General features: G+C 35.0%; 1 protein-coding gene and 1 pseudogene across 1 annotated transcript; one reads left to right on the forward strand and one right to left on the reverse strand.

Moving 5' to 3' along the window:
* The first annotated feature begins 4,096 nt into the window (after positions 1–4,096).
* LOC146884269 (uncharacterized) lies at positions 4,097–6,199 on the forward strand (annotated as a pseudogene).
* Positions 6,200–7,488: 1,289 nt separating this feature from the next.
* Positions 7,489–8,662, reverse strand: LOC114193810 (uncharacterized). The gene has a single exon (XM_028083751.2). It carries the CDS (start codon positions 8,534–8,536, stop codon positions 7,646–7,648), a length of 891 nt encoding a protein of 296 aa, XP_027939552.1. The 5' UTR covers positions 8,537–8,662; the 3' UTR covers positions 7,489–7,645.
* Between the last annotated feature and the right edge of the window lie 6,067 nt (positions 8,663–14,729).

The following is a 14,729-nucleotide window of genomic DNA, read 5'->3' on the forward strand; positions in this document are numbered from 1 at the left end:
CCACTGCATTCGTGTTTGCATCTCGTTCTATTGCCACCACTACGCTCACATTGGTCTGCTTCTATCCAACCTCGCCTCGCCGTCGTCGTCGCCTTGCCTCGCCGTCATAACAGTGGTTGCATTCTTCGCAGATCGTTCTCTCCCTCTTAATATCACATCCTCGCCTATTTTTTCTAACGCTAGGTTTAGTTTATTTTATAGTTACTTTACTTTCTTTTTTAAATACAGATTTATTTAAGTACCTGTAATTTTGTTTTAAAAAATTGTAGTGAAAAGGATATCACTATGTTTGGAAATGCATCAAATTCAATGGATTCTAATCAAGTGCATCCTCATCTATTAAGAGAGAAGTAAAAATGCTCCTAGAAATCGATATGATATTCGATGGAAACATGGATTTTATGTTAATGAAAATAGTAGAAAAGTTAAATGTAACTATTGTTCAAAGATTGTGAGTGGAGGGATATTTAGATTCAAACATCATCTTGTTGGAACTAGGGAGAATTCTGAACCTTGTGCATTTTTTTCGGAAGAAATTAAAAATTTGATGATAAAGATAGTTGTATAAGCTAAGCATGATGCATCAAAGACAAGAAAGTTAAATATCATTGATGAAGAAGATGTAGTAACTGAGAGTGTTGAAGGAGGACTTAGGCTGTTTGGCTTTAAAGGAAAACAAACAATTGCCAATACTAGTAAAGGGGGAGTCCAAGCAACTATAAATCAAATAATGGAAAAAGGATTTGAAAGAAAAGGTTGATGATCAAGTGGCTGAAGTCTTTTACACCAGTGCCATTCCTTTCAATGTGATTAGAAATTCAACATTTGCAAAGAGGTGTGAAATGATTGGTGTAAGACCCGAGGAATTTAAATAATTAATTAAATAATTATTTAATAAATGCGGGTAGTAGGAGCCTTTAAGGAATTTAATGCAGAAAGCTATAATGTGGAAAATTACTAGCTCAAGTGGTTGAGTGGTTGAGAGTACTTAAATGTGTGAGAGGACTTGGGTTCAAGTCCTATGTATGTTGCTTGTGTGTTATTTAATTATTATTGTTTTTAATAATATGCTAGAGGATGTTGAGTGATAATATAATCATAAAATTATATTAATCATCATGAAATATAAATTGGCATGATGGTTTGGTATTGACTTTGCAATTGTTGGTGAGGGGTTCAAACCTTGGTGAACCCAAATTAAACTTTATTCTTTTGCCAGCTCCGCTATTTTTGTATTCGTTTTGTTAATGATATGCAATATATGATGAATTGGATGTCCTTATTCTGGTTATTTTGTGTGATTCTGTGTTTCTGGAATTTTTCCAGAAACCGCCTGGCGGGTGATGAATCACCACCAGGCAACACTTCATTTTGTTCGGGTTTTGGGGTTCCTGTAGAGGGACTGCCTGGCGACACACCCTTGGCTGCCAGGCAACGCAAGTGGATTTACCTTGATTTTTATGTTTTTCTTGTTCTGGACGGATTATGATTAGAAGGAAATCTAGTCCTAACTGTTTGTGAATGATTTAATGTCATATGTTGACGAGATCACATGTATTGGGAAAATTAAATTGGGAAGAAATCACAGGAAAATGGTTAGGGATTGGGAAATTGGGAATTTCGTGACAATGGTAAATAATGTGCGAATTACAATGATTCAATGTGGATTTAAGATTTAACTTGATTATCAATGGCATAAAATGAAGGCTAGTCAATTGAAATAGGGTAGTTGACGAAGGAACGCGTTTCTGGACAACTTGGGAATTTAGGAATTTAGTTCGCGTAGTGCAGGAAGGAGTTCTGGAAATTCCAGAAAGCTATAATCCACCTGGCGGTGAGCTGTGTACCGCTAGGCGACGTGACAGTAAGAGTGGTTGAGGTTCAAAAGTGCGAGTGGGATTTTTGGGTTCCTGGAACTGCAGGAACCGCCTGGCGGCACCCAATTGGCCGCCAAGTGCCATATCAGTGATGTGTGGTGCTCTGATTCACAAAAAATGTTGTTTTTTGTATTTTTCGCGGAATAGGAACCGCCCGACGCTAGGTCAGTCCCGCCAGGCGCCACATCCTCACTTCTCGGCGCTAGGCACCACCATTTTTCTGGTTTGCGCAGTTTTTGTAAAACTGTATTTCTCGATTCGTTAACTGTCCGATTTAGGAGAGATTTGACAAGTGGTCCATAACATGTGGTTCTTCACTTTGAACGGTGGAGATTGGATTTGGAGGTCAGTAGCTAGAGATATACATTGTTTAATATTGCTGATTTTGGAGTCTGTAAAATACATGAACAAGCTCTGGATAAGTTCAAGTAACTTCTAAAGAAGCATGATTAGGTTATGTGGTAAGTCTCTATCAATTTGAATGCTCCTTTGGGTTAATCACATGTGGAGAATTGGTTTGGTGAAGGCATAGGTGTCAATATTAAATTGCATCGGTGCATAATCATGTGCTTAAAATTGTTAGAGTGTCGCTGCTTATCTTTTGTTTGAGCATGCTTGGGATGGTCTATACGACTAGGGGATGAATGCACATGTGAGATGCTATAATTCCTGTAACATTATAGATGACAATGCTTTTCATTAGGGGTACTCTAGAATGAGAGCAAATGAGAGAAACCTGGGTGAAGTGAGCTTGAACCTGAACTTAAACCAGTAATGTGAAAGTACTGGTGTAGCGCTTGGCAGTAAGGAGGGGTGCGCCAGGTGGAGTTTGTAGTTCAGTGAATACTAAGACGCGTGGCGCTTGGCGGTAAAGGAAGTCCCGCTAGGCGATAGTTGCAGTGGTAGTGAAGACTAAGGCGCATAGCGCCTAATAGTACGTGTCCCACACCAGGCAATCTGGAAGCGGCAGCACCTGGTGGTTGTGTCCCCCGCCAGGGGATTTTGCTGCAGCAGATTGGTGTTATGCTTGCTATGATGTGCGTGATCAATAAGGCTTCTAAGATATCTTAAAGGTCGGCTTGTTGGTGTTCCTTGAGTTGAGCTCGGAATGTATCCCTTGAGTTGAGCTCGGGATAGGGGATAAGCACATGGCATTCCTCGAGTTGAGCTCGAAATGGCATCCCTCGAGTTGAGCTCGGGATGGTGGATGAACATGAGGAACCCTTGAGTTGAGCTCGGGTTGGCGAGTGTTGCCGGTGTGAGTGTGCTGGTTGTGGCCAGTACGGATGGGTCCAGATAGATTACCCTCCTTAGTAGTTGACTGACGAGTTTGGTAGTCTTGGGACGTTACGAATTATGTTCGTATATGGGAACTCCACCTGGCGTTACGGTGTATGATTCGTAGCATGTTTCGCGCACGTGCTCTACCGGTTGTGGCCGATAGGTATGACAGCAAGACACCTTGAGGTACTCACTAGAAGATGTAGAACACGAATAACATGGTGGTGGCCATGTGATGTGATATCAAAGGATGGAATTCCTTTGGTGTGATTGTGTGATTGGTATATTTGTGCCATATATATATATATGTTTATTTTGTTAGCTCACCCTATCTGCTTGTGTTTGGTGATTATCGTGTACGCGGTACACGGGAGCAGATGATGTTGCAGGTGGATCTGGTGAGGCTTAGCAGCGGAGCGAGGAAAACTCATGGTAACAGTTTTATAGAGTTTTATCATTTATGGTTTTGGAATAAAGATGTAATCTATTATGAGACTGTTTTGGTATTTTATTAAATTTTGAGAAGATTTGAACTTAGGGTTATATTTATTATGAAATAAATTCTTTGAAATTCCCACGTTTTTGGGAAATGGATTTATAATAAATGTGATTTTATATTCTTATTTTATATTATATTTTAAACCCATAATATCCGGTCGGGATGTTACAATTGGTAAATATGGAGTTGGCTACAAACCACCATCTTATCATGATATCAGAGAGAAGCTCTTGAAACAAGGTGTGAGCAAAACAAATTTAATGCTTGAAGAATACAAGGAGGAGTGGAAGAGAATTGGTTGTACCATTATGTCTTATTGTTGGACGGGAAAAAAAGACGTTATATATGCAACTTATTGGTGAATAGTCCTAAAGGGACGATTTTTCTTTATTCACTTGACACCCCAGACATTTAAAAAATAGCTGATAAAGTATTCAAGATGTTAGATGACGTTGTTGAGTTTGTTGGAGAAGAAAATGTTGTTCATGTTGTTACTGATAATGTTGCAAATTTCAAGGTAGCTAGAGATTTGTTGATGCAAAAAAGAGAACAATTGTATTGGACTCCATGTGCTGCACACTGTATTGATTTGATCTTTGAAGATTTTGAAAAGAATTTGAAGGTCCATGAATTGACAATCAAGAAGGGAAGAAAGATTACCACTTACATTTATGGAAGAACAATGTTAATTTCCTTGTTGAAAAGGTTTACTAAAGGTAGAGACTTGATAAGACTGGGTGTGACTAGATTTGCCACGATATATTTGACTCTTGGTTGACCATGTTTAGCTTTAAGGAGTGGAAGGATACTAAGTTTGCAACTTCACAAGATAGAAAAAGAGTAGAACGTGTGGTATTCGACAACCAGTTTTGGAATAATGTCTCTACATGCTTGAAGGCTACTACTCCTCTTATGGTGGTCTTAAGATTGGTGGACTCAGATGTAAAACCCGTAATGGGTTTCATTTATGAAGAGATGGACTATGCACAAGAGAAGATTAGGTCTAATTTTAACAATATTAAGAAGAGATAAAATTTCAAACTTTTACTCATTCAAAGTTTAATTACTTATATCTAAAATTAGTTTGGTATTGAATGTAGTTATGAGGAGGTTTGGAGAATAATTGATGCTCGATGGGGTAGTCAACTTCATAGGCCTTTGCATGTAGTTACCTATTTTCTGAACCCCCACCTCCATTATGAACCTAACTTTAGATGTGATGATGGTGGAGAGGTGAAAGAAGGTTTGTATATATGCATGAGAAGATTGGTACCAGATTTGGCAAAAAGAAGAAAAATTAAGGTTTAATTATTCGGATGGTACCCATTTTGGTATAAGTGTGTCAATTTGGTATCCGTGGAAAAAAAATGTCAATCGCGTCCCCACTTTTGACCACTAAATTTTAATATAAATATAAGTACTTACTTTTGTAAAAATATTTATACTTAATTAGTTTTAATTTATAAAAAAATGAATTAAAAATTATACTTCAATTATTAAAAAAAATTAGAACAAAATTGAACCAAAGACACAAAAGTGGTGACTAAATTGAAACAATGAAATATATATGAATATTAAATTGAAAGCAGACATTTGTCACACGTGACATTATCTTGCCACGTGTCACAATAGGGACTTGACACGTGGCAACAAAAAAATTTTCCAAAAAAAAAAATTAAAAGAAATTTTAAAAATTTTAAAAAAATAAAAAAAAAACAGAGAGTGACACATGGCGTGCCGTTAACAGCGTTAATTATTATTTTTTTCTGAAAGGGACCTAATTGATGCACTTTTTTCAAAAGTGGAGACGCAATTGACACTTTTTTTCTGCGGGTACCAAATTGACATACTCCTACAAAAATGGGTACTATCCACATAATTAAACCAAAAATTAATTTGCAAATTGTTGAATTTCATTTTGTTAGAGGACTTTTTGGAATGGAAGATGCAAAGGAATGCAGGAAGGTATTAAATCCTAGTGAATGGTGAGAGATGTTTGGGGATGGAACTCCTAGAGTTGAAGAGATTTGCTATTAGAATTCTAGGCTTGACTTGTAGTTCTTTAGGATAGCGTAATTGGAGCTCATTTGAAATGGTAAATTATTTATATCTACTAATTTCCTTCTAATTTTCTTTATTTGGTTTTTATGTACTAAAATTTAATAATTCATTTTAGGTTCATACAAAGAGAAGAAATCGTTTGCATAAAAAAAAGATGAATGATTTAGTTTATGTGATGTATAACTTGAAGTTCAAAAGTACACAAATTCGAGAAATTGTTGCTCTACCATTTGATGAAATTCAATCAAATGATGAATGGATAACTAAAGAGGCAGATGATGTTGTTGAGATTGAGCAAGTTGAAGGTGAAATTGATGTTCAAAATGTTTCCTTAGATGGACCAACAACATATCCAATTCTAAATACTCTTGATCTTGATAACATAACTTTTGATGTTGATGATGCACATGTTTCATCAAGGGAAGAGTTGGATGAAGATGATGATGGAGATAATGATATCATTAGAGGATAAGAGGATTAGACATAGACATTTCACATTTGAATTTGTATGAACTTATTTATTTGAAGTACTTTTAAGTTATATAATTTTATGGACTTATTTAAATTAAGATGTTATTTATATAAATTATATATTTTTTTTTTCATGTGAAGTAAAGTCTTACGAGTTTACAATTTGAGTTTATTAATCTCTTACAAGTTTACATAAACTCTCGATAACCTTAATTACAAGTGTAATTGGGGGAGGGCCCAAGTTTGTTTCTCACTTCGGAGGATGCAGACATATATGAACTTCAACCTTGAGGACAAGGTTGTTTCTTAGAAGAGAGAAATGTAAGAAAGAAAAATGATATTGATCATGTGGAAAATATACTGCACAATAAGACAAAGGCCAAGTTAATAACACATAATGGACAGGTGGCTACTAATCCACAAATTATGGAGCCAAGGAGAAGCAACAAAAAGAACATATCAAATACCAGGCTAAAGGATTTTGGGATTTAGGCAAATTTTGATAATTCTCTTACAACTCAGAAATTCTCACTCTCTTTCTCTGGCATCTTGAAACTCTTCTGAATTTATTCTCTCTCCGGTACGGAGGCAGTTAGCCACTAACGATGAAACCTTCATTTCTCTGTTCTTGTTGATGAATATTGGAAATTATATTGTACCGAGAGTGTTATCCATATATAAATAAATTCTAGGTATATTCAGAAAATTGTTTAGTTTCTTTCATAAGTAAACTCTAAACAGAATGGAAGCACGTGAATTTTGAATAATGATACTGCAATATCATTCCTCAATTTAATACATTCTACAATTTAGTACATTCTACAGATTCTATTTATTCGTTGTAATCCCTATAATTTTGTAGTTCTTGGAATAGTTTTATTCCTAGTTCTACCAACATCATTAATTCGCTGCGGTTACCATTCAATCATTTACACTACATCATTAATAATAAGCCTGTCATATGGAAAACTCTGCCTCTGATCTCTAGATGATCCATACAGCAGATTATATTTAAGAAAACGTCTTGCACATAAGGGTTTCATGCTGGAACCCAGATGCTTATGAAGATCACAACATCAACACTACATGTTCAATATTTCATTCTATGATTCTACCATATATAGTGTTGAACATTCATTCAAGAAAATGTAAGGCACTGCAGAGATATTTGTTACAACTTGTTTGATAAAATATCTTTTCTCTCTGTTTCCAGTAAAACATGCATTCATCATTATCCAATAATTATCTCACATAAGATGTTTTTCAATTTCTTGATTCGATACGGATAGTCACATACGATTATGTTAAGCTCACCAGAAAATCAATTAGATCTAAATTTAGCTGAAGTTACAAGATAATTGAAAGCAATACATTTCCAAATTATTTGGCCATAGAAATCACGAGAATAAAGGACAATCAGAAGTTCTTTACAGTCATAAACTGACTACACTGACGGTTAAATTGGAGTATCAGAAGCAGTATGAGAAGCACCATCTTCTTGAGAATCACCAAGCTCATCACATGCACTATCATAATCAGCTTCATCTGAGTTACCACTTGCGCTGTTCTCTACACCTGCTGTAACGTAGAGAGAAGATTCTAAGAAATACTCCGAGCGCTGAGGAGAATCATTGTATATTATTGATGGTGGTGGTGGTGGCGGCGGCGGCGGCAATGGTGATAGAAATTCAACTTGCGAGTTCAAATTATTATTATTATTATTACTATCATCTGTCCTATCAAAACTATAACCACTCAATTGAAGCCTGCAAACTGGACATGTTTTGCTGCTGTTAAGCCAACGAAGAATGCATTCAGAACAATAGGTGTGGGTGCAGGGTAACCGGTATGCTTGATCACACACTTTAAACTCATCCATGCAAATGGGACATCGAAAGAGTTTATCTATCTCTGATACTCTTACCCTGCTAAGGCCATTCATGGCAATCGTTGAGCACCCACTTTTATCACCTTCAAACACATGACTTATACTGTGAGATTGAGGCCTATCTTGCTGTACTTCTAAGTCAAAAATAGCCCAAGCCCCACTGAGTTCAGGCTGATGCTGATGCTGTTGTTGCAGCCGCAGTGGCCGTACAAAATCTGGTAGCGGAGGTGGTGGTGGTGGAAAACGCCAATCAATTTGAGGTTCAGGATTTGGTGGTGGTGGTGGTGGTGGAGGAGGAGGAGGAAAAAGTTCTTGCCATGTGCTACTAGTTGTAGTTGGAGTACTTGGAGAAATGACTACAGATTCTACGTCCGAGTCATCTGAACTATCTGAACTAGTGGGAACAAAGCATAGCTGATACCACCTTGTGGTTTGGCTTTGGCCACGGTTCAGTGGCATGGTTTTGCAAGGGATACGTTCAACTATAGTGAAAGCCTTTAGCCATTTCCCATATGCAATGTTCGTTTTCGGAGGAAGCTTCAACTTCTGATCATCTCAAAATTTATCTTCCCTTTTCGCCTTGGTCACTAAGCAATCATCTCTTTAGTTAAGTCTGCAAGTGGGTGCTGTCACATGCACACATCACAAAGCACAAACAAAAAGTACTAAAGCCAAAGGAAACAACAACTTTAAGCACTTGGAAAAGTGAAAGATGAGATTGTGTAAATATTATATTTATAATCTTTGAATTACCCCTATTCTTTCCTTGTTTAAGAAGCTATTTTGAACTATTGGACTTCGTTAAGATTTGATTTTGTTGCCATTTATTTTATGGGGCTAAGTTTTGTGCACAATGTAAGAGTGACAAAGTATACTCCTATAGGTGGGTCATGTAGTACATTTCCTTGCATCATTGTTTAAAGAAAATGAAGTGCAACTTTTCTTTTTGACAAACTTTAATTGTGTCTTTGTCATCAAGTCATTTAATCAAACACTTAAATATGAATATTTACTTAAAGGCCTATAATACATATTTAATGAAAGTTATATTTTTACTCTAAGGACATGTATTATCATATAGATTTAACTAGAATGTAATTATAACATGAAAGAGTTTTATATCATCATTACCAAGGTTTAATGGTGGAAATCTTGTTAAGAAACAAAGCGAATTAACTAAGATAATTTTCGACCGTAACTAATGAACATATTTTACTCTTGGAATATATTGTTAAAATTAGTGCTTGAATTCTTTTCTTTCCATCTAACAAAGTTATCTCTCAAGAAATAGTTAAAATATTTGGATATTTTAAATAGGGGTGACAAAAACGGGTCAGCCCGGCCCGTCTATGACCCATAAAAAATGGGTCGGGTCGGGCTAACCCGTCAAACAGAAACAGGACAACAATCACAACCTGTCCCGTATAGGACGGGCTAACAGGTCGAATCGGGTTGGCTTATCCACTTTTTTTATTTTTTTTTATTTTTTTTAATTTGTTTATATTTTTTTAATTTTTAAAATTTGTTTATATTTACATATAAATTATTATTAAAAACATATTTAATCAAATAAAATATTTTTTAAATTTTTAATTGATTAGTTAATGTTTTTAATTAGATAAATTAAAATAATTATTAAATTTACATATTAAATTATTCAATTATAACTAATAATTGAAACTTAAGTTGTAGGTGTTAATAATTTAAATTACAATATTATTATATATTTACACATTTAAAAAATATAATATAAAAAATTAATCTTTTTAAAACGGGCCAACGAGCCAAGATAGGTTGGCCCGTACTTTAACCCGTCAAGTTGACGGGCTGGACAAGACAGGCCAAAACGGACTGACGGGTTGAAATCTTCAATCCAACCTGTCCCTTTTAACACGGGCTGACGGGCTGGGACGTTGGGCCCAACCCGTTTTACCACCTCTAATTTTAAATGCAAATAATTAATTTTATATTGTTGGAAGTATCACGTCAACTAGTGATAAGACAAATTCATGAAATATAAGTGATTGCAAATCTTATCTTATAAGACTGTTTTGTAAGACTGAGTTATTCTCTTCTTAACATAGTAGTATCATAGCCAAGGGTTACACTCTATCCTAGTGAAGTTTGTTGTTTATTTAGGATCTATTATTCCACCCGCTATTGGATTGGACTATTCTCGGACCACTCGTTAATGTTTAGTTCCATGCTCAAATCAATCATAATTTTTGTGTGTGTTTAAATAGGTCCCAATTTTCGTTAATTTTGTTCAATTTGGTCCTTTTTTCCTAACATTATTTAAATCATTGATGATAATAGACACTAATTGTCACTTGTTACTTCGTGATTTTTTGAATTTTTTTAATATGTATTTTTTAAAATTTTTTAAATTTTTAAATTTTTTAAATTTTTTAATTTTTTTTTTAAATTTTATTTTAAATGTCCACAAATCAGAATCAATTTAATCTTTTAAAATCTAATCATATTCCTTAATATGTAAAAGCGTACATATTAGTCTCTAAATATATATTTTAATAACAAAATAGTACTTAAAAACTTCACTTTTTCTAGTGTATAAAATTTTGGATTCCAAGTTTTATAAATAATAATCCTTTTTCTAGGTGCTTGAGTTGGTGTACTCGTTACCCACGTTTACTTTTTCCAATTTAAGCATCTTAGTTGCAATTCCACAACGAGACATATAGCTATGGGTTTAAGTTAAAGATTCAACTCATACAAGATTTTCCTTTTCCAGCATTCTAATATAAAATAAAATTTAACACTTAAATAATATCATGTCCAAAAAAATAAAATAGTATCCTTTTGTCTTAAAAGCATCTCTCTCACGAAGAAGTAAATAGAAAATTATTATAATGTGAATCATATAAGATCTTTACATTGAAACAAAAGTTGCAAGAAGGAATTAAAAATAATGTGACAATGTGGAACTTAAAAAAAAAAAAAAAGTAAATTAATACTTCATATGATAATTCTTGCATCGGAAATTATCTTATAAGTAGAATGATAATGTTTAGACTATCAAGAGAAAAATAGATGAGTTAAGAAAATGGAAGGAAATAAAGAAGTTAAGGGAAGATGAATGAAGGAATGGTTACATAGAATATTAAGAAATGATCAAATTAAGGGGAGACAATTTAGGAGTCAGGGAATGATCGACAAAAAAGAAAATTCAATTTATCGAAAGAGACATGCATAAAACTAAATTAACATAGAAATACACAAATCAAAAGGGACATTGAGTAGAAGTAATTGTTGCAAACTTTGGCTTAGTAGACAATTTATGTAACTATGGGTAGATTTAGATAGTTATTCTAATTATTATGTCATTTTCATTTTTTATTTATTTTGGCTTAATTGTCACAAGGGATGGGAAATATAAATAAACGATTTCTATGATAAGCCTAACAAACAACAAATTTCATTAGGATTTTAACCCATGACTTTGATACTATGTTAAGAAGTGGACATTAAGCTTAACTTAATCCTACAAATTTGACTTGTAAGGTAAGGTTTGAACCACTTATAAAATTTAAACATATTTTATCTCTAATTGATGTGAGATCTCTATCAGGAATGGGGGGTAATAAATCGTATTTACAACAAAAACAATCTGAGAATGTCGCAAACAAGACAATGGTAACTCAAGTGAAGATTGTAGCAATTTGGGTCACCGCTTTAATTGATTTCTTTTATCAATTCTTGTTTTTATCTTTCATTTTCTTTTCTTGCATCTTTACCTTTCTAGTTCATTTATTTTCTTGTAAAGTTACATTATTAGTAGCATGTAACATTCCAATTTTTCGCTTCCTAAAATCTATAATCAACAAATAATAAAAACAAAACCTTACTCTTGTTTTATTGAAAATATCAATAAAAAAATTATTGTTTTACGATTATTGAAAAAGAAAAACATAAAAATAAAAGTCTGCACAATCATCTCCTAACATGACAACTCTCCCTAGTGTTATGCATCTTCCTCAAAACTTGTACGATTATCTACTCCCATATAAAAAGACGATCATTGTAGGTGGAAATCATATCCACCAATGCAAGGGTAAGCTAACTAAATAACATAAAACCTCAATTTTTAAAATAACATCATAAAGAATTTGAAATCCAAAAGTACCTGAAAAATAATAACTCCATTAAAAATCCTTTGGTTCGTTAAAAGTAAAACAAATAAGAGTTCATAAAGTTAGACTCCCAGGAAAAAAGAGGTGAATCATAGATGGACAAACTTAAAAACCTTGTCTTTCCTAGTCAAAGTCTTTCCAAGATCATTTTCACACATCTCAACAATTGTTAGAAAATTTAGATGTAATTTTATTTTGTTCAAAATTGTTATTTATATTTTTTTTCTAGACAAAGTGACGTTTTGAACTACATAATTTAAATCAAATTAAAAGTTTTTATTAGTATATTTTCAATAACAATCATTTTTCTGCTAAACGCAAAAATTTTCTAACGTTCCATGATATCCCAAAATTGGGGTGTTACAAGCTTTACCTTATTTCTTCTCTTTATTCTATATTGATTAGTGCATGGTTTTGAACCTGTTTTGACTCATTCGCGTATGGTGGTGTTGTCCTTTATTTTCTGATGCATAAATCTATACCATTGTTGTTTCATGCTTGGCCTAGTTTGGGGTGTGTTATGTGCGTGTTACAAGCGCTCTATGATGGATTGAATGCCATTTCCCATATATCACGCTACAACAGTTTTTTTTTCATGGAGTTGTTGACTTCATGTGAGTGTTTTCACGTTGCAGGGTGTAGGGTTTCAAGGGTTCACGAGTTATTCTCTTTCGTAATTGTTTTTGTCTTCTACACATGCATCAAGCAAAACATGGATACTGCCACAGGGTTCTCGTAGGTTTCCTCTCTTTTTCATTCACTCTACAACAGAGAATTATTTATGAAAAATCCTTCACGTGCTTAGGGATTTATTACGATTATTAATTCATTTGTTTCCTTCTCTTTCTCGTCTTAGCACTTGAGGTGGTGTGGTGTTTCTGCTGAGGGTTCTTTTACAGAACCCAACGAGTTTATGGTAATGAATAATGGAGGCACGTTACTATTGCAGATTTCTCTGCATAGTTTCCTACTATTGTATCAACGTTTTGTTGTTGGCTTCACTTAGCATGGCCTCATATATATGTCTCATGGGCTGGGTATTTTGGGTTCCGATTTGTGTGAGTTGTAGCATGTGTAGTGGATCAGGCTAAGGTTTATGTTGCTGCTAGTTTCCTCACGTGGCTGCATCTGCTGGAGTGGAACCTTGGCATGGACTTAGAGAATGGTGGTGGCTGCGCGTTTGGGTCCGGAGTCGTGGTTCGTGGTAGTTTCACGAGGAGTGAGAGAAAGCTTGTGGTGCTGCAATCGTGAATGTTGGTTCAACGGGGTTTGTGTTTTCCAGTTTTGGAGAATTGGTTGGTTTGTGCACGGGCCATGTGTGTTATTATGCAGAGTTAGTTCAGTTGCAGATGGCAGCCGCCTGTGTTGAGGGTAGCGCTCTTGGCGACGTGCCTGCGGCGTCGTTGGTGACGTGTAGTGTCCATGGACGTTGGTTCACGTTGCAGGGGTGTGAGTGCATGGGTTCACGGGTTAACTTATTTTTCTTCATCTTGCTATTCTCGTTCACGTGAACACAAGCTGTGAGTTTTCTCTTTCTTCCTTTCTATTCTCTTTCACATAAAGTCATATTCTCTCTCCTTAGGTTTTGGCCTTTTATTTTGTCCTGATGCATATCACGTTTTTGTGTTTAGTAAATGGGTGGTTTCCGTGAGTTTCTTTTCTTTTTGCCTATCTCCTTTCACGTAAAAGCTTGAGATCAATATTAAATGGGTGGGCCACACACATAGCTATGCCATTGCTTTTCCGTATGAAGTTGGTAGTGCAACCCTAGGTTTTTTCATCTTTTGATGGGATGTGGTATGTAGGCTTTGCCAATTTGCCTTTTTCATTTTTTTTCTTTCTTTTGCTTGCATCAAGGCATTATTTTTTTAACGTAAGTGGCCTTTGCTTTTAATGTGGGACGTGCACTAAAAAGGGGCAGTGTAGGTTTTGTTATATCATTGAGGAAATAATTCGTGTAGTTTTATGTTCCAATTACATAATTAAGGTAAAGTGGTTTTACGTGTGTGGTGCATGGCTTCTTGGCTGTATTTCATGTATTGATGTGGTGATGTGTTTTTGGAAATATGTAATTCTCATGAATTGAATATTGGGGTGTTTTGCTTTGCTTGAAGAATCTTGGTGAAATTAAGTGTTGTGTGAGGTTTTCCGTACCTAGATATCTAATGAAGACTCTTTTGCTTATGTGAAACAGTGGAAAGGGGTCTTCTTCACCTGTGTGAAGCAGTGGTAGAGGATTGGTTCGAGTGTTGTACGTTCTCGCCTGTGTGAAGTAGTGGGGAGGGAAAAGATGTTTCAACTTATCTCGGCTCGTTGCGAGTATAGTGCCCAGTGTGCAATGTATCAACATTTTTACTCATAATTCCTTGAGGAATAAGGGAGATAGTCTGGCTGCGATAGTGGGACACATCGAACCATTTGTAATAGGAAACTAGATGTTGTTGTGGGGTGAGAGGTCGCGGAAAACTAAAGCTTAATTATGATCACTATGTTTGAAGATT

This window comes from Vigna unguiculata, chromosome 8, assembly GCF_037176805.1.
Source record: "Vigna unguiculata cultivar grain cowpea cultivar isolate G323 ecotype 2 chromosome 8, ASM3717680v1, whole genome shotgun sequence".
In the NCBI taxonomy this organism is placed as follows: domain Eukaryota; kingdom Viridiplantae; phylum Streptophyta; class Magnoliopsida; order Fabales; family Fabaceae; genus Vigna; species Vigna unguiculata.

Bases quoted from the DNA above. Each gene is read 5' to 3' on its own strand.
- LOC114193810 (XM_028083751.2), bottom strand. From the start codon at position 8,536: ATGCCACTGAACCGTGGCCAAAGCCAAACCACAAGGTGGTATCAGCTA.